This window comes from Hipposideros armiger, unplaced genomic scaffold (genome assembly GCF_001890085.2).
Source record: "Hipposideros armiger isolate ML-2016 unplaced genomic scaffold, ASM189008v1 scaffold_176, whole genome shotgun sequence".
NCBI classification, from domain to species: Eukaryota; Metazoa; Chordata; class Mammalia; order Chiroptera; family Hipposideridae; genus Hipposideros; species Hipposideros armiger.
Window position 1 is genome coordinate 2,001,524 of NW_017731526.1, and position 19,850 is coordinate 2,021,373.

The following is a 19,850-nucleotide window of genomic DNA, read 5'->3' on the forward strand; positions in this document are numbered from 1 at the left end:
GCTTAGTTGGAGAGACTTGTCTACCTTGGGGGGAAAGCACCAGCATTGGGGTTTGGGATTTAGGATGCATGTAAATATGATGGCAACATGGCATGAAAGACGACAGAGAGATTTCACTTCGAGGTCTATATTAATGTATAAATGCTCTAACAATTATTAGAAATGGAACCGCTCTACTCTGAGGGTCCTAATTGTATTTTTCTATATAGCTTTTGCATGCTGTTATCATCTGGAAATTAGAAAATATCTCTAAGTAATAAATTTTATAACAAGGTATGGACCATTTAGCTGGGAGGGTCTTAGAAGAAGTTCCTGGAGCCCTGACATGAGGCAGTGCCCCAGGTACAGCCTGATTCAAAGACAGGAGCTTTTATAAAGATTGTATAATATAAGCCCACAAACCATTGTGTCTTATCTCATCAATAGATAGGGAAGGAGGAGCGGTTCCTAGTGCTCTCTTGTCTCATCTTTTCTTGCCCAAGATTTGCTACTCTGCTGTGAAGAAGCAAATAACTTAAGTGTTGATGTCAATGGGACTGGTCTCTATCAGGGGAATGCTGGAGATAATATGTGCAATCTAAAATAATTTGTTGGACATGGAGTAGAGAGTGGGAACGGATTCAATGGAATTGTAATAGATAAGCATGATATCGGGGGTGGGAGGGCAATAGATGGGGGGAGGGGGTTAGTTACCTGGTGAGGGTGAAAAGGGTAACTATTGTATTGTTCTGTACACCTGAAACTAACAATAAAAAAAATAAATAAATAAATAAAATTTTTAAAAAAGAAAATAATTTGTTGGAACATAAGAGAACAAAGGAAAGCCACTAGCAAATGTATGACCATTCAAGTAGTTTTGGGATTCTGGGTGAAGACGGCGGAAAGAACAATATATGAAAGTTTCTCAAGGTGGCAGGGTGGTGTAGCACGTGCTCCTAACAACAAGGTTGCCGGTTCGACTCCCGCATGGGATGGTGGGCTATGCCCACCCGCAACTAAAATTGAACACGGCACCTTGAGCTGAGTGGCCACGAGCTGCCGATGGGCGGCTGGATGGTGACTGGACTTGGAGCTGAGCTAGCTGCACCCACCACAACTAAGAATGAAGGACAACAATTTGGCTGTTCTCCTTCCCCAATTCCCCAACTTTGTTCCCCTTCCCCAATTCCCCAATAAAATCTTTAAAAAAATAAAAAAGAAAGAAAAGAAAGTTTCCCACTTAAATGATCATTCTCCCTTTTAATAAATAGTAGTACTCAGTCTGCACACTAATTTCATTCCCCAATGATGGAGTGATATCTGTGCCTATCTTATTTTTACCTACTGTTATCGTTGAGCATACTTGCATCCTTCTCTTTTCTCTCGTCAAACCAGACCAAACGCAATTGCTTCTGGTTGCATTTTCATATTGGCTTGTGATTATAGTTTGCTATGTGCTTATCACTACATTTGCCTGATGGTTTTAATCAAATATGGACATTCCTGTTTTTCTATGTCCTCTCGTTCACTTAATCTATTTTGAATCTTTCTGCCCTTGTAGGAAAAGATTGCTCAAGTGCGATGGGAACTAATGATGAAGACAAAAGAACACACCAGAAAGCTTCACCAGATGAATGATTTATGTGTTGAAAAGAAGAAACTTGATTCTCAGTTGAACACCCTACAGAACCAGCAGGTACGCTTCTTTTCTTCAGACCCTCTGTTAGAACTGGGGAAGCTCTGTAAAGGTAGCTATTCATAAGATTGTCAAGTGCTGGCATTAAAACAAGCCTTGATCTTGGGCCACTTCTGGCCCACCTGGGTCCCTGATGACATTGAGTGAATATTGGCTACATTACAATAAGCCTGAGGGACTAGTTTTATTGTATGCCTCTTGGGTGCCATGAATTTCCATAAGTACTAATCTGCGGGGTGGGGTTTACCTTGGCCCTGGAGAGGAAAGGTTATTTAGGTATAAATAATGATACTAATGATATACTCCCTGAATTTGGTGTCAAACATCCATTTCCAATATATATGTATTTCATTTAGCCTAAAGTGGGCATTTTGAATTGTGGGATCTCACATATTCCCTTACTAAAACATGTGTTACTTCTGATGGCTTTCAATTTGTTCTTATCTATTTATTGAAACTAACACAGCAGTCCTTACTATGTGGTGGATACTACTTATTTAATAAAGACTTACCCTATTCAAGCCTTGCCCTCTAGAAACCTGACACATATTGTAAACTATATATCATTCTTACAATAGCTGCAGAAATGCCAGTTTTTTGTTTCTCTTGGTTTTCTTCATGTTTTCTTTAAGCTCCCTGGAAATGGTCGAGTTTGGGAGTTCTTAGTGTGGTCCCCTGAGTAACAGCAACAGCATCACCTGGGGACATTGTTAGAGATGCAAATTCTTGGGATCCAATCCAGATGTACTGAATCAGAAGCCGGTGGGTAACAGCTTAACAAGCCTTCCAGGTGATTCTGATGCATGGTAGAGTTTAAAAATCACTGGTCTTAGCAAAAGTCCACAAGAAGGAAAGAATATAATTTATTCCAGGGAGAATAAATAAGAGGATTTGGGAGGCTTCTAATTGGAGATTAGATATGAGAGGAAAACTAGAATCTAAATATCAAGGGCCCTTTCTTCACTGAAGCATTTTTAAGCAGAGAATCAAGAGGCAGTGTTCGAGAAAGTTAATGGCTAAACAAAATCTTCCCAGAGTAAGCAGTCAGTAAACGTTTGTTGACTTAATGTGCTTTGGTAAGTCCACATATACTGAAAAGAGTTTGGACGTAGGAGATCAGTTGAATGGAAAAATAAATAGTATATGTCTGCTTACATAGTATATCTTTACAGTATGTTTTTACATGTATAGTCTCTTTACATAGGGTATCTCATTTAATCCTCAAAATACTACTTTACAAAGCTCAGAGTAGTTAAATAACTTGCTCAAGCTCTCAGAGCTAATGCATGGGGAAGTAAGCTTTTAAACCGAGGTCTGTCTACTTCCATCCACTGAAAGTAGCTTAAACAAATAGGGGTCATTTTTCTCACTTAACAAGCAGTCTGGAGGAGATGACTAAGGGGTTTTAGTTTAATGGACCCATGATGTCAGGGGCCAGTATCTCTGTGATTCTGATTCTTTGAACTTTCCTTCAAAGTCACAAGATGACCGCCTCAGCTCTGTTTCACATCCATGTGCCAGCCTCTTCTGTCCCTTTCATTTAAAAAGCAAAAGTTTTCTGCTTATATTCACTTAGCTACCCCTAGTTGGAAAAGAAACTGGGTAAAGTTAATGTTTAGCTTTCAGAGCCTCTGAAGTGAAGGCAGGCAAGGGAGAAGAGTCTGAAGTGAAGGCAGGCAAGGGAGAAGAGGCAGAAGCTATTGGGTAGTGGTACCCCCTTCTCACTATGAAGGTCTGCCAGTGAAGGTGATGGACTAACCACGGACTTTTGGCTTCAGGTAACCTGGTTCTAACTCAGCTTTTAATCCTTAATAATATAATGACTTGGGCTAGTTCATGAATTTCTCAGTCTCAGTTTCTGTATCTGTAAAATTGGAATAACCCATCTAGTTCAGAGATGTTATGAGGATGAAATGAGACAGCATACATGCATACGTGAATCACTTGGTGTAGAGTAGATACTAGATAGGTGGCATGTCCCTTCCTTTAATGTGCATTCAAATTCTATTGAGCATCTATGTAATGCGCTGCAGGGTGAGTGCTGGATAGAGTGTGAGATCCAGACACACTGGGCCCTATATCTAAGAGGCACAGGATCTCATAAGAAAGACATATCAAACCAACATTTAGGTTGAACCATAACAAACTGTCACTTTTTTAGGTTTAAAATGGTCAAATATAAATTTCAAATGGTTCACTATGATAATTATAAGGATGTATCATGCCTGTTTTGATAAAACACATAGCAGAACTTCTTAGTCTAGTCCGTGGGGCAAAGAAGCCCTCCCGAAAAGTGATGTCTGTAGCATGAGCAGGAGTTGGCTGGACAGGGAAAGAAATAAAGTTTTCCTCTTTGGGTAATAAAATATGACTATGGGCTGTCTAGAAAAAGGAGGAATCTTGTCTTTTATGATGAGCCCTCTAGGGTATGAATGACTGATAGCTTAATGAGTTACCCATCTAAAGAGGATTTGCAATTTAAGAGTTGTTCATTAGCCCAAAAGGACACATTTCCAATAGTAGGATGTCAGTGGAAGAATGAAAGTCCCTTAAAATAAAGAACAATGGTTATTTAAATTGACTGTAAGGCAGGCACTCCTAACAGATATATGACAGGGACATTTTCACATTCCACCTGATGGTTAAAGTACAGAGGTGTTTTCTTTCAACAGGGCAATGCCTTCCAGGGCCTTCGGAGAGCAGATATTGTGGCAAGAGAGAAGGTCACTGAGTTAATCCAACTCCAGGCAGAAAGGATTATGGCCTTAAAGGAAGAGATTGCTGTTTTGCGGAAGAAAGGTGGGCTTATCCTCCCACCCATTCAGCCTCCACATGAGAACAGGTGAAGCCCCTGGACCTTTTAAGTTTGCTTTTTTTCTCAAATCCATCCAAGATTTCTGACATAAAATTCACCAGAAGTTGTTTCATTGTCTTTCTGTAACAATCCTGTTATTTTAAAGTGAGCTTATCTAAAAGTCTAAAACAAGATCCAGTCATGTAATTTTAATACTTTTTGGTTATCTTAGAACTGACTACAGCACCCAACATCTATTTATTATTGAACTGAATCATTTTAGGTCTGTCTGGAACCAAGTGGATTGAATGTAAGGCCTCAGAAAGTTGTATCTCAAACTGCAAGAAAGCAGCTTTATGTCCTGGGTTAGGAAATTTGTTTGGTCATCTGAATGTTTTGCCATTGGCAAGAAAAACTGTCACTGAAAGCATGATAATCCTGTCCCACTATTTTTTTTTAAGCCAGTGGGCCCAAACGTGAGTTACAGCCCAGATATGAGGGTCCCCTGCATTAGTTAAGTCAGGCTTGAGTACGCTAGCTCTGACCCGTCCTGGGAAGATTAGGCACTCTGCCTGGTTGTGTCTGTAGTCACATTTCACTTCTCCTACCTGCTCTACTTCTCCCTTCTTATCATTTCCATGTTAGTTATAGACCTTCGTTTTATTTCTTAAAATGTTTTTAAAATAGTTTATCTGAAAATCATGTTGCGTCTCCATGAGAGTTTTTCCAATTTAGCTAGCTGTTGCTGGATGGGAAAAGATGTTGTCTAAGAGCTGGCGCTGTATTTCTTCTGGCCAGCAGAGGGCGCACTTGTCCTAGACCGGTAGCGTTACTCCTGGGCTTTCCTAGGACCTTGGTGATCCAATTCATGACAAGAGTGAGACGCCAGGGCCTGGCACAATGACTCTTAATGAGATTAAGTGTCTCAAGTGGCATTTCATCTGTAACTTGACTGCAATCTAGAAGCTATTACATTGCAAGTCCGCTTCCATCTAGATCTAGTTCCACGTATGAAGGTGGATCCTGTGATTGCACAGCAAGCTCTAAGTAAATGCTGATTTTAAACAACTAGTGCGTCAGCTCCACTGGCAATGTTGGTGTGTCCTTGGAAAGATGGGAAGTGAATTTTATCAGGCATTTACCGCATGTAGCATAACACTTAACTAAATGGAGAAAATACTTGGACTGCAACACATACATACCCCTCTATAGAAAGGATTCATTTCATCCCTTCGATATGACCAACATTTTAGTCCAGTCAGTAAGAGAACTGTGACTCTGCATCTCTTTGCCTACTGTATACTGTCTCCCTTTTGGACTAAACAGTTATTAACGCATTCTGCATGAGCAAAAACACAACGGACATTCATTCAATATTTACAAAGACAAAAAAATGAGAAACATCTGCTACCTTTTCCAGATCTCTTGCTGGATCTGAAAATCTCACAAGTGGGTATTTTCTTCAGATACTCAAAGACTGAATCCTAACCTCTAAGGAGAACGCTGACTCATACATGACTAAGCTGAAGGTTACAGGGAAGACTAAACATTTATTTAGAAGTTACAGTGTTTGTTTTTAGAGATATGCTGCCACAGATTATTGATTCTGGAAGGTTTGTTAATGCTTATAGTACTGTACACATCTGAGTCTATTCTCACGGGCATCTCCTGAAAACATTTCCTGTAGCACCAGGTCCGACCATCTTCACAGGTGTCTCCAGCCTGTTATAATACCACGACCCTTGCTGTTCTCTCATGTCATCACGGACAGTGTGCCTAGGGTTCCTCCCTTCAGCAGCTGCTCTGTGGGCCTCCTGCCGCCTCCTCAGGCTGTTCTGGCCAGTCTCTGTTCCGCTTTCCTGGTTGACTCCTGTTATGTTGTAGCTTGTTTTTCCTCTCACACCGCCACGGGTAGGATTCCCCTATGTCTCTCCAGAATTATAAAAACACATACACATTTATTTACAAGTGTATAAATATATAAATATGGCTATTATAGAAAAATAAATACCAATTCTCTCTGTCTCTCTTTTTAAAAACGACAATATATATAGTCTTTCTGGAATATTGGCTGCTGCCTAAATTGTGGGAGGTGGTGTTTCGAAAGACACGTGCACTGGTGGGCTGGGGGAGAGCCGCAGCCCAAGCTCCTGTCCTGTGTAGGCCCCCGTGGGGTGCTGGGGACACCACTCTCCACCCACGTGGCAGGAGTCAGGACTGTCCACTTCTTCAACCGGGACAAGGCCCAAGCAGCACGGGGGACCTGGGGGGAGAGAAAAGTGGGACACGTTAAAATCCAGACTGACCAATAACGAATGCTCAGTGGTACTGGGTCAGTCTCTGTCTGTGATGGGAGCTGGTTACACGGGTCCTAAAAGAGAGAGAGAAACCTACAGCCACGACAAGGTGATCTATGCTCCCTCTAAGGTCTCTCACAGACATGGGGTAGGCCACTTATAACCCACATCCCACCTACACATTTCAGTGGTGGGACCATGGTGATTCTCAAGCACTTAGCCTGTACTCCAGGGCTGAACCCATGAAGTGTGGAAGAAAGCCCTGCTCCTTCCAGATTTGGGGTGCTGGTCCACCCTTCTGGTATGATCACCCCACTCACACACAGTTCATTTCCCCAAATGAAGTAGTCTGGCTTTCATGATGCTGGGTCTGGCTCTAGGGGGTATCTGTCTTTTAGAATTTCAGCTCCCAGAGGCAGGCCTGAGGATCTGCATACGGACCTACATCCATGTCACGGAGGCTGAGAAACATCAGCCATGCCTCCCTCTGAGCCAGCCTGAGCCCAACCAAGTATGCACCGACTTCCGTACAAGGAGGACGGTGGGACGGGGCTGGCGTGCATTGGGTCCCTTGGAGGAAAAGTTCTGTGGAAGCACAGAGTTATGATGATGAAGTTTGTGAGAACTTGGCACTTTAGTGACTGATGTAACCTTAGTCCTTAATTAAGAGACAAGACCCAACAGAGCAAGGTGTTTCAGAGTGATTAGAAAACACCTCTTAATGCAATGAGAGGCGGTAAGAATTGGTGAATGGCCTTGGAATGCAGCACCCAAAGGACTTCTTTCTCTAAAATGGCAGTGTCCTTTACTCTTAGCCTTTGAGGATACAGCTTGCCATGCTGGAGAAGGGCCCAACTGGTACATTCTTGCAGGTCTGCTGGGCCTTGAGGCAGGAAGGAAGGTGGCCAGACACCTTTGCCTCCTGTCTCCTCTGTGTAGATGCCGTGGATGGCTCCTTACAAAGCATTGCCATCAACGACTGTTCTCTCCCTCCTCTATGTCACTCCTGGGTCATGGAAGCCTACCTTATGTCATCCCCAGACCGTTCAGTTTCCTGCTCTGCCCCAGGCACTGACCTGGGTGAAAAAGAGGGTCCCACGTTGCTTCCAGCCCAGGGTTCTGGGGCACACCCCTCCTTCCTGACTGGCTGGCAGCAGCAGGCTTCTCCTGGAGGTGGGGGCGGTCCTGATGGGTCTGGAGCAGCTGGCATGTTGAGTCATCAGGCAGTGTGTATAAGAGGGTGCCCCCGTCTGGGTTAGCCTTGGCTCCCCTGCATGCATGCGACCAGACAGGGAGGTGAGGTACAGGCAGGCTGGGCCCACTTCTCCGCAGCCCGGCTGTTTCCCTGTCCAAGGGCACCAGAGGGGTTCAGAGCTCAGACGGGCAGGAACTGCTCCCCTCCGAACACCATTGTTCCCATGGGTAATTATAGTCACTCTCCATTTGATTCTGTGCAAGCCCTGAGTGCATGAGAGAATGTGGTGTCCAGGGGCCTCTGGGTCAAAGCCCGCAGTATGTGGCTGCTCTGGCCTGCCAAGTGAGGGGAGGATTGAGAAGCAAACCCATGCTCCAGAGCAGAAAGGGAATCCTGACTGCAAATACCCCCAGGGTAAGAGTCCAGTGGAATAGGTTATCAGATGTGGGGACCCTGAGGGAAGCACTGGCACTCGCCTCTCCGTGACTGATGCTAGATTTGAGGACCTAAAGAGCATGTGAGCTCTGGGGCTTGGGAGTGGAAGGCAGGGATTGGGAGGGCCTGGTTACCTTGGGATCTGGTGACTGTGGACGTCATATCCATTGCCAAGAACGGTCTGCCTCAGCAGGCTGTTGGTGTCATCCTGCTGCTCAAAAGAAAGAGTAACAAAAAAGGTCATATCAGAGAGTCCAGGAAAGTCTCCTGCCCATTCTTCAGCAGGATGAGCTGTTCCAGACTAACGAAAGCCTGGCTAGCAGCCCAGGATTAGAGGCTGAAAGAGAGGGTGCCCCAGGAGGCAGCCCAGCCCCTCTCTCCATAGTGGCCTGCCTGTACCTGCTTGCCCACACACCCAGGACTGTTACCTGCTGAAGCTCCCCTGGGCAGTGTTGCTGAGGTTTCACGCCTGCGTAGCCCATTGCAGTTGCTGGGCAGCCCCTGTTCACATGTACCCCATTGGTGCAGACCCGTCCATTGGTGCCACTGAGGTAGGGCTGTCCACTGGCTCGGTGGCCTGGGAGTCCTCCCAGTGGTACCATAGTGTATTGGCAGGAGGAGGACAGAAGGGCACTTCGAGGAAAACCCAGGTCTGTTGTATGTTCTGGAAGGACAGAAGGACAGAGATATGCTTAGGCCAAGGAGTCCCGGGGCAGCTTAAAAAAGTCCCACATGAATCTCAGAAAACTCTGAGCCATAAGGTCAAATGAAGTAGGTAGGTGTCACTGCCCCAGGGACGAGAATATTCTCCCTCAGAATATTCTTCCTGTCACCCATTTCTTCCTAACATCTAGACTTTTTTTGCAATAGGGAGATGAGCGCGGAGATACAGAGGCAAGGGACCGAAGTGAAGAAGGTGGTGAACAAACAGAAGGAGCAATATTTAGGCAAAGCAACTTGGCCAGGTGTGTTGCCATTTGAAGCAGAAACGAGTGAATAACAGTCAGATTAACTCAGGATACTGGGGAAAGCTCAAGGCAGCCCTGGACCCAAAGAGGTAGGAAATGTTTGGAGGGGAGAGGCAGGTGAGGATGAACATGCCGTTAGAGCAGACATTAAAAGGAGTTGGAGGCAGATAAGTACTGATGCACAGAGGACAAATGCCCACTTCTTCAGACTCCCCTCCATCTTCCGAGGTCCATGAGCTTGGAGGAAAGGACCCAATCTTGGAGTATTCTCTGACTCTCTCCCAGCCCTCCAGGGACCCAGGAGCTTGAGCTCCAGTGAACAGGAAGCACGCTGCCTCTGATCCTGCCCTCCTTGGGAGCCTGGGGGGCCCTCCTCCCCTCTCTAGGCTCCTCCTCCACGGTGCTGAGGAGGGTCATTCACTCACTTTGCTTGGACCAGGCCCTCCACAAGCAGAAGGGGATGAAGGCGACGATAATGAGGACGACAGAGCCCAGGACGACCCCAACGATCAGGTAGGGCAGGTCACTGGAGCGCGCCACCATGGCCCCGGTGCCCATTGGCCGCTCGATGGTTTCAGGGGGTGGCGGCTGAGGTGGGGCCAGAGTTGGGGGTGGAAGTCGACCAGGCTGACCTGAAGACTTCCGAGCTGTAATTGTGAACAAAACTCACATCAGCATCTGTTTGACATTTCTTTCTCAACAAATAACAAGAAAAAATATTCTGATTCCATGGCTGTGGGAAATGGGTCAAACTCACAAGACAGGGCCTCAAAACCCTTTATTAGATGCGTGCAGTGTCCAAGCTCAGCATGAAGTTGGCATCTAATATAAAATTTGGTGGTGTTGAAGAGAACTGTACTTTATATTTAAAAGGCAACCTGAGATATCTGTGAGTCACGCCTTAGAGTCAGCCTGGGTCTTCTGGGCATAAATGGTGTGGGGGTTCTTCTGAAAGAAGAGCTGGTGAACTTTTGGAAGAAAATATTAAAAATGCATAAAACCAGCGACAGATCTGGGAGTGGGAGGAATTTACCCACGAATTTGTTCTTTCTGGGCGGATTAAGAGATATGAAGTACTAGGTGTGAGCGTGGGTCGCAGAGCAGGGAGATAGGTGTTGGGACTCTCTGGGACAGACAGTAATTGTGAAACACCCATTCAAAGGTGACAAGTTAAGATGGTAAACTCCTCATCTGGGTTTTGCTATTATCAAGGAGTCCCTGACATTGTTAACTCACCTTCACAGCTGTCTTCCCCTTGACTTTGATACTATAGGCTTACAATTTCCCTGCTATTTCTCTGATTTCTGCTTCTTCATTTCTCTTTTCCCATTCTTTTCTGTCTTCTCCTCAGATACTGGGAGGTCTTCCTGTCCCTCTCGGTCTGTACTCTCATCTGTTCCCATGATATAGCCTAACCTATATCCTAATGACTGCCAAATACCCCTACTCAGGGCCCTCACCAGGCAGAACTACTTCCCTCATGGGAAACTTGCATTTCAACGTCTCAGAAGAATCAGATTTAGTCAGTCTCTTTTACCTTGTTTGTTTCTCATAGGATCTGGTTCTCTTCTGGCCTCCCCCATTTCCATAAGTGGCAACATCACCTGTGTGGTACTTTAAGCTAGAAAATTCAAGGTTTCCTTTGAACGCCTTTCTCCTTCTCCCAGCCCTGATATGCTGTCAGTCCCTGGTCCTTCACACACTTCCTCAGAAAAGAGACCCAAATCCATCCCTTTACCTTTACTTCACAGCCCCAGTTCTCTCCCCTCAGCCACTCCTGTATAGTCACCAGTAACCCTTCTGACAAACAGATCCAACAGTGAACCTCCTCTACCTCATAGCCCAGAGGGTCCTCGACCCAATGCCCACCAATGTCCCTGGCATCTTCCCTGAGCATTCCTTCTCTCATCTTCCTATCAGGCACCATACATTCCAACCATCTGGAGTTACTTGCAGGCTGGTCTGGTACTCCAGGCCACTCCCTCCTCAGTCCAGCCTGAAGATTCAATCCTTCCAGAACTATGAAGCCTTTTTGAAGTCTCTGTTCTTTGCACTGTGTGTGTCACTTGATTTTTGGCTGTGTGTGTATCTGCCCCCTCACTTCACTGTACATGATAGAAGAGGGCAGGATGTGCAAACAGGGGTCGCTCAGTATTTGTTGAATAAGTGATGGGAAGCAGTGCAAAGCTGGAGAGTGTTGCCAGTGACAGGAAAATGGGTTGTTTTCTTGTCTCCATTCCTATTCCTCTGTGATCGTCTACTGATTTGCAATACATCTGCTTTGTACACTTTCAGTATTTGCAAAATGGGGTAATGATATATATCCACTTGACCAATGTGAAACTATTAACAAGTTATTATGTGAATACGTTTAACGTGTTTTAGTGCAGAGAAAGGGTCTGGGCTTGTAGTCAGATGAACTTGGCCCAAAGCATGCTCCGCCTCGAACTGGCTGCATAACCTTGGTTAAGGGATATCATTTCCTGATGCTTAGTTTCTTTCCTGTCTCATGGTGTTGTAGTTAAATTACATAAGCATCAAATGTTATCATAGGAGTAAAGTGTTTATAGAAAACTCCCAGCCTAAGAATAGGTTCTATTCCTTGAGTTCACATATGAGTTAGTTCCCAAGTTCCTTGTAGCCGTCATGAGGGCAACCCATTCATACTTAATATGAGGCACAGGCAAATGAACAGAAGGGTTAAAAATGACAAAGTTGAGGGGTTCTTGGAAAATCAGGAGTCTCCCTGGGGAAGAGATACCCAGCAAGGCCCACAGAACAGTGACTTTGACCTGGTTTGCTGAAAATTTCCAGAGGAGAACAGAGAATCCAAAGAGCATCACCTTTGGTTTCACAGATCATCACATTGCTGAACTCGCTCTCCCCTCCCTCATTAAAGCACTGCATCTTGATGTCGTAGGACGTCTCTGGCTGCAGGTGGCTGATGGAGTGCCAGTATCGATCTCCTGGGAAAGAGAACAAGAGTCACAAGTGGGGATATGTATCTGGATTGCTTGGCTCCCAGTGGCAGTCTGACTCAGACAGGGCTGTGTGTGTGGGCTGGTGCCACTGCCTGGCACAGGGGGTCATGTTGTGGAGGACATTGGAGAAAATGTTCTAGGTTTCCACCCAAGTTCCTGTTGTCCCATCACCATGATAAGGAAGCATGTGGGTTTGTGAACTTGATGAGCCCAGGAGTGTCATGAAGGAGTCATGATATGGGGCACCGATGCTTTGGGTCACACCAGCCTAGGTTTTATGCTTTCACCAACACCAAGACCCTCTTGCCAACAGAGGAGACTAAATCACACAAAAGTGTTTCTCACCTTCCACCATATCCTTCTTGTAGTCACTATCATTGTCACTGTCTGTGGGTCGATAATAGATATAAAAGCCGTGGATTGGAGTGTTGTTGTTACTTGCTGGAATATACTATGAGGGAGTGGAAAAGAAACATGTTGACAATGAAGCAGAGAAATCATCAGGTGAGCAGAACCACGGAGAGATGAAAATTTGACCCCAGCCTAGAGGTTAAAATTCACTGGGGGACCCTGGCAGACATTTCCGATATTCCCAGTGTTCTCTGGAGGATGCTGTAGAGTTTCATTACTTTATTTAGCTTAGATGTCCCCTAGGGCCGGCCGAGTGGCGCGATGGTTAAGAACTCGCTTGGGATGCCAGAGGGCCCCGGTTCGGATCCCACATATGAGGGCCAGTGACACTGCCCTCTACAGCTAAGATGCTGAACAACAGCTCAACCTGGAGCTGGGCTGCCGGGAGTCGCCGGCGACTGCGTAGGCTGCAGCCCCTGTGTCAGTGGGTTGCCATGGGCTACCATGTGTAGCCAGCAGCCAGCGTGAGCGGCCAGCAGCCGCAGTGAGCGGCCGTCCAGAAGCCGGCGACTGATCTGCCTCGCCAGAGAAGAGCGCGATGATGGTGCCAACTTGGGCCAGTGAAGCGACATCCTCCACAACTAGATTGAAGAACAAAACGACAGCAACTTGTCTGTTCCCCTTCCCCCAATTCCCCAGCACTGTTCCTATCCCCCTAATTCCCCAATAAAAATCTTTAAAAAAAAAAAAAAAAGATGTCCCCTAGCTTTGGAGAAAAGAAACAAATTGCCATTTCCCAAAGCCTTGAGTACCCTCTGAACCTGCCTGGGTATGTGAGGGTGAGTCTCTCTGGCCCAATGCCCAGGTACATAGGTGGAGAAACACTTAAGTGAAAGCAGAAAAGTAGTTCCTTCCTGCCTATGCTTCAGGCAGCCAGCTCCCGCCCAACGCTAACCTCAGCCCATCTTCCCGTTACAATCTGTGCAAGGCCACTTACCATCCACTTGAGCATGATGGTGGTCTCATTGACCGCATCAGTAAAGGTGATGTAAGGGCCTGCCACGGGCCTCTCGTATATGCGGCCACTGTAGCCCGACACCACATAGGGCCGGGAGGGGGCGCTCGGCTCGCTCTCCCCCAGCATGTTCAGAGCCCGGACTCGGAACTTGTAGGAGGTGCCTAGTGAGAGAGACACTCACTGAGTCTCTGAGGCGCTGGGAAACACCTTCTTCCCACTGCCCCACAGTCCATCCAGGCCTCAGACCTGGAGGGAGTCTTACGGGCAGCCCTTCCCCGAAGGCCTCACAAGAGCGCCCACCCTCGTCAGAAATAAGCCCCACCGGGAAATGGCTGTGGACCTCTTAGGTAGAGAGAAGGGGAAGGAGAAGCGATTGTAGGACTGAGGTAACACCCTCAAGAGCCTCCACGGGAGCCTAGTGGCAGGTGGAGGATGAGCCGTGAGACGAACCTGCAAAGCTCCCATTCTCCAGGGGCAGCAGAGGGACCAGGTAGGATGGTGGCCAGGCCCCTACCTTTCTCTAAGCCTGTGATCTCCACCGAGAGCCGGGAGGGAGGGATGGCGCTGGTGGCCAGAATCCAGTCCCCCACTTTCTTTAGCTTCTTGTACTCCACACGGAAGGACTGGATTGGGAAGCCGCCATTCCCACGGGGAATCCAGGTCACATACACGGATGTCTCCGAGGCCATGGAGATAGTGGGCCTGTCTGGAGCTTCTGGGGCTGGGGGAAGCCACGCACCGGGGAGGAAGAAAGCAGGAGGAAGGGACACAATTAGAAGATAACCGTTACATTGTGATGGGACTTGGCCTGTTCCTCACAGGGGCCTGCTCCTCCCACAGCCCTCCATCCTGCTGGCTGCATCCATCTTCCTAGGGCTACCTGGGCTGCCCTCTCCCTGGAGGCGCACTTAAGCTAAGACCTCTAAAAGCTACACTTCTGTACTGTCAGAGTACGGAGTGCCAAGGGCAGGCTGCTCTCCCCTCCACTGTCTCTGGACCCACAGGGTCAGCAACCCCGGTGTCAGACTCCACTGTTCTATTTGAAAAGCTCCAATCTATACTTCCTCCTTGTGGTTAACTGGAGATATACCAGGAAAAGTCATAAGGACTCCGGGACCCACAGAACCAAGATTCCATCCCACCTGCACCAAGGAACCTTAAGGCAGTGGACCTGGTTCCATTTCTGACTGCTTATCACCCCCGCCCCTCTGGGTTGTTGGGGGCTTACGGGAGAGACGGCCATGGTCCGGCTGGCTGCTGCTCTGGAGGCTGGCTCCTGGGTCATCTCTCTGGATCTGCTGTTCCTTGCTGGCCATGATTTCTGGTTTGGGCCGCCGTCCTGGGTAGAAATGGGTTGAGATGAGTAAGGGGGGAATGTGCATGAGGTCTCCCTTTCCAGAGTCCTTTCTGCCTGAGGTCTGATAAGGCAATGCACATACTATGGGACATTGGAAGTGTGGTCTGATTCCCAGCTCTGCCTGCCTATGATGGTATTGTGTCTGGACCCTGAGGGAGGGGTGGGCAAAGGGATGCCAGGGAGGCCAGCTGGTGACTCTTCTGCTGAGAGGAGGGATCTCAGCATGGGCATACAAACCATAGGGAGGCAGGAGATGGAAGTAAGAGAAAGTTCAAGGTGAATAGCTGGGACAAAGTGAGCAGAGCCTCCCCCCTGGGCCTGGTGGAATTTGCTCAGGCCCATGGAAACCCCCAGCAAGGGGAAATGATTGACCCGTACCAGTTCGGAAGGTGACCATGGCCGTCTGGCCTTCGCCTGCACAGTTGTAAGCTGCCATCTCCACTTCATATAAGCTCCCGGGGTCCAGTCTGGTGAGGGTTAGGCGGTGCTGGTTGGCCGGAATGCCAGAGATAATCCAGTCGTCAGAGGAGTTTGTGACCTGCTGGAGAAGGTGAGTGGCGTAAGGACCTGCACCTCAGCCTGGAGCTACCGGAAAAGGTAAAGCAGAAGCTCTGCAAGGAAAGCAGAACTGACCCCAGGAGGGCAGGAGGATGGAAAAGAGAACGGGTCAGGTTGCGGGAGGGAGGCTGTTGCAGAGCAGACGGGTTCTGCTGCCTCTGGGATATCCATCCTCCCTGGAAAAGTGAAGTCGGGTTCCCTGATTCCTCAACTAATGATTCCCATCAAAGAAAACCCAGTGGGGAGGGTCGAAAGGCCTGATTGATATTGCTGAGAATTTCTCAAAAGACCTCCTCTCTCTCTCTTTCTGAAAACCTCCATATTTAACTTTCTTTCTCCTTGCTCTATGTAAACCAACCACAGTTCCTTCAGCTTATACTCTGAGATGATAATGAGGATAAAAAATGGCACCAGTAGAAATGGCCACACTTGCCGAGTGTTTACTATGTGCTAGGCATGGAACTAAGCACTATATATGCATTAGGAAGTGCTTTCATGACAGCAGCTCAAGAGACGGGGATAACATTATTCCCACTTCACCAGTGAGGAGACTAAGACTTAGAAAGATGCATAATTTACCTAAGACCACATCACTAGTGGACAAAGAAAACATGAGCGCATGCTCATAATCATAACCTAGCCTAGAAAGAAAAAAAATCTGGGAGCCAGAAAATCCTGGGTTCAAATCCCGGTTGTGTCTCTTACCAGCTGTGTAACTCTAAACAAGTTTCCTAACCTCTCTGATCCCTAGACTTTTCATTTGTAAAATGAGGTAAATACAATCTCTTGGGTTATTTTGAAGATTCAATGAGGTGATGTATGTACTGTCGAGCTCTGAACTTGGCTTACAGTAAGTTCCCAACAAATGCTTGGCCGCTTTCCTGATTGGCCCACATCCTCAGCTCTGTGAGATTTCTGCCATTTCAATCCTCCGTTTCCTAATCCTGCCTGCATTCCTTGCTTAGAGCTTAAAAACTGTGGATGAATTGTAACGATTATGGATTATTAATGGCTTCAGATTCCTAGCTCTTTTAAAGAGAGAGAGAGAGAGAGAGAGAGAAAGAGAGAAAGAGAGAAAAAGAGAAAGAAAGAGAAAGAAAGAGAAAGAAAGAGAAAGAAAAAGAAAGAAAAAGAAAGAAAGAGAGCTCCACGCTTCCCAAAAAGGCGATGTTGAGAGGCTCCTGCTTCTCACCTACCCTATCTTTCAGGACAGAAAACTAAACTACCAACTGTGCACATCTCAGAAAGCCTGCAGGAAACCGAAGCTCTGCTCTGCTGAAGGAATTAAACAGCTGGTAGGAAAGCTCTTATCTCCGAGCAGAATATTCCAAAGCAGAACAAAACCTGCTATTCAAGGGACAGGGATGGTCTGGGCTCATTAATGTCAGGCTTCCAGGATTTGTTCCAGGGGGAGACGTTTTTACAAACTGAGAATCCCCAGTGGTGCTGGAAACCCAAACACAGTAGCCCAGGGTCTGCAGCCGCATCAGGAAATGAAACTTGCTTCACCATGTGAAAAAGGGAAAATGAACTGAAGGATTCCTGGTCTCCAGCAAGAGAGGGGGGCTGAAAAAACACAACCCAAATGCTCATTTTTGATTTCCAAATCCTTTCTTACATGATGATCTTTAAGACATGTTAGTCCCTCCAGAAAGGAACTGCTTTCAAGACATAATTTCTGCCTTGACAATGTCCACCTAACAACTCCATAGTGCCCCACCGACTGGGGCCTAATGGAAGCCAGACCCAGTGGGGACACTGTCCTCTCACTTCCCCCGTGCCCCTTCTCCCTCAACCCTCCCAGCGCTGGCCTCCCACTTCCACTGGGCTCAGAAATGCAAATAAGAAATGGACCGATAATTAGTCACTGTCACACACACTGAGAGGGTAAAGGTGGCCTCCGCCTGGCATTTCCGGATCGCCATGCATGGCCTTTGCCAGCCTGCCTCTTGGCGAGGCAGTTTTGTGGCCACCTATTGGCCTGAAAAATATTTGTCTTGCTCTCATGCTGGTTCTCGTCTCCTGGGGACCATGAGCATTTGGCCTGCCCTGATCTCTTGTCTACAGCTCTGAGGTGGAGGTGTCCAGTTACACGGGGAAATAAGGATGAGGACCAGCCCTGCCCCATAACCTGGGCTGAACAATGCTACTTGTTGTTAAAAACCTCCTCACCCCCTAGCTGGCAGGCTATGAAGAGGCCGGCAGGCTGAGGGTTAAAGAGAAGCTGTCCTGCCTCGGCCCCCACCGAGGAGGCAGCATTGCTCTAGGTGTCTTTCTGACAAAGCCAGTGTCTCTGTGGACTTGTCCTGACCTGAGGTCTCCTAGGAGGGCACGGAAAGGGAAGGAACAGGATGAGACAGCCTGCCAGGGTGCAGGGCCGGGGAGACCGCTTCTGCACAGCCAGCACTTTCCACCGCACAGGGCTGGTTTTGTTTTTCGTTTGTCCATTTTTTTGGAGGGGTTAGAAGAGTTGATAAATACTTCTAGGTCCACATTCATATATTCCACATTTTCTTCTAAAGTGCACATAGCACTTTTATAAGCAAAAATATGAGGAATGCATAATAAAATCTAGCATTTATAATACATTTTTACTTGGCAAATAAGATTTTTAAAAATCTATTTAAGAACAGTAATTGTCTACTGTCTAATGGCTTTCGACAGAAAATGGCATGCATCTGGGATGAACAGAAACGGTTTTCACGGGCATTTTCCTAAAGGGAATTTTATGTATTTTTTTCCCCTGAGGGGTAACAGCAAGTGAGAGCGAAGCCTTGAACATGGGTGGCAGCCTGGGGGTCCTGCCTCACAGCACAAACTGTCCAAAAGGACAGGCTGGCTTCAGCTCTGTCCTGTACCCTGACAGAGCCAGAGAATCCTTCCTTGACAGCTCTCAAAACATTCGCCGGGACAGACTCCCTTCTGTCAAGGAGAAACAGCTAAGGTCTGAACAACCTGATGTGTTTTCAACTCAAATGCCTGCTTGTCAAACCCGAGCCATGATGAGTCCTGAGAACTGAGGGCGTATTTTACAGCCCTCAGAGAAAATACTTGTTCACAAATATTTGTCTTCCTGGCTCTAGAGCTCACTCGCCATGCCAGAGTTCCTGCAGGTATGTACCCAGCGGAGCTTACTTTGGTTAAAAGACAAAACAACATCAGGAGCAAATGACAGAGGAAAGAGGAGAGAACGGGTGATGGCTAATGGAGAGCCTGGTAGCTCTGGTAGCTCTCCTCTGGGACCCGGAGCTGGTGGTGGTAGCTTCTGGGAAACCAGTGCATGGAGCTCAGACCTAACGGCAAACACATGGCTTTTTCCAAATGCCCAACACATCCAGCTTCCTGGGAGGTGGTAGGAAAAGACACTGAAGGAGACAGAGGGTTGTGATCGGCAGTAAGGACTGCTGGCCTAGGCCTCAGGAGCTCAAGGGCAGATGGCCAGTGGGAAGGGACCCCACCTGGCCTGAGACGGTGGGCAGAGCGCCAGGCACCATACCTTGCGGTGTTTCACCACATAGTAGAGGATGGGTGCCCGGTTGCCACCCTCGTGCCGAGGCCGCCACACGAGCTCGTACGAGTCCGTCTTGGAGGTCCGGGGTGAGCTGAGGATGATGGGCGCCTCGGCAGGAGCCACCTGGCCTTTCTCTCCAGGGCACTGCAGGGAAGCCGGCTGCACTGATGTCAGAGGCCTCGGGAGCCCCGGGTGCCCTCTCAGCATCTGCTCAGGGCTTCTGGGTCTGGAGGGTGGCATGGGAGGTGTGGCCGAGTTCAGCTTAGTATCCCGCCATGGCCTCGGGGTCGTGCCTGGAGGACCAAGCAGGAAAGAGAAGGGAGGGAAGGAAGAAGGGGTTAGTCCCCCTGGTCACCTGCCGAGTGGTTGCCCCTGGGGAGAAAAAAAAAGACCTGCTGGGACAGAAAGAGCCCTCAGCTCGGGACCTGACATGACCATCAGCCCAGTCAACACACGGCCAGGCTCTGTGGGAAGACAGAGGGCCATGCCGCTGCCATGCAGGAGGGAAGACAGCCTGGTGTCCCATGCCCAGGCTTCTTGCGATGGCCCAGGCATGGCAGGCAAGCATCCCTGCAACCCGCTTGCTTTCCTGAGCCTCCACACTGGCCTTGTCTTCAGTGAACTATCTCCACTTGCTCCTGAAGTGCAGGAACCCTATACTCTCTGTCTCATGTCCAATGCTGGGGATAGGGGCATGGCCCTTCACTGTG

At 47.7% G+C, this 19,850-nt stretch overlaps 2 protein-coding genes across 7 annotated transcripts in view; one reads left to right on the forward strand and one right to left on the reverse strand.

Moving 5' to 3' along the window:
• The window catches only part of CFAP44 (cilia and flagella associated protein 44), a 135,681-nt gene extending 129,963 nt beyond the window's left edge, over nucleotides 1-5,718 (forward strand). The window contains exons 32-33 of the mRNA XM_019652227.1: nucleotides 1,541-1,675; nucleotides 4,348-5,718. Of these exons, the coding sequence (XP_019507772.1) occupies nucleotides 1,541-1,675; nucleotides 4,348-4,521 (309 nt within the window). The 3' untranslated portion in view covers nucleotides 4,522-5,718. The remainder of the gene's footprint in view (nucleotides 1-1,540; nucleotides 1,676-4,347) is intronic.
• Nucleotides 5,719-5,821: 103 nt separating this feature from the next.
• Nucleotides 5,822-19,850, reverse strand: part of BOC (BOC cell adhesion associated, oncogene regulated) — a 71,926-nt gene continuing 57,897 nt past the window's right edge. For all 6 annotated transcript variants that reach the window (XM_019652267.1, XM_019652269.1, XM_019652268.1 and 3 more), the window contains 12 exons: nucleotides 19,126-19,433; nucleotides 15,450-15,609; nucleotides 14,943-15,053; nucleotides 14,229-14,435; nucleotides 13,694-13,875; nucleotides 12,691-12,796; nucleotides 12,208-12,330; nucleotides 9,790-10,011; nucleotides 8,825-9,060; nucleotides 8,531-8,607; nucleotides 7,843-8,036; nucleotides 5,822-6,732 (listed from right to left, as the gene is read on the reverse strand). In XM_019652267.1, coding sequence (XP_019507812.1) covers nucleotides 6,548-6,732; nucleotides 7,843-8,036; nucleotides 8,531-8,607; nucleotides 8,825-9,060; nucleotides 9,790-10,011; nucleotides 12,208-12,330; nucleotides 12,691-12,796; nucleotides 13,694-13,875; nucleotides 14,229-14,435; nucleotides 14,943-15,053; nucleotides 15,450-15,609; nucleotides 19,126-19,433 — 2,111 coding nt within the window. In that variant the 3' untranslated portion in view covers nucleotides 5,822-6,547. The remainder of the gene's footprint in view (nucleotides 6,733-7,842; nucleotides 8,037-8,530; nucleotides 8,608-8,824; nucleotides 9,061-9,789; nucleotides 10,012-12,207; nucleotides 12,331-12,690; nucleotides 12,797-13,693; nucleotides 13,876-14,228; nucleotides 14,436-14,942; nucleotides 15,054-15,449; nucleotides 15,610-19,125; nucleotides 19,434-19,850) is intronic.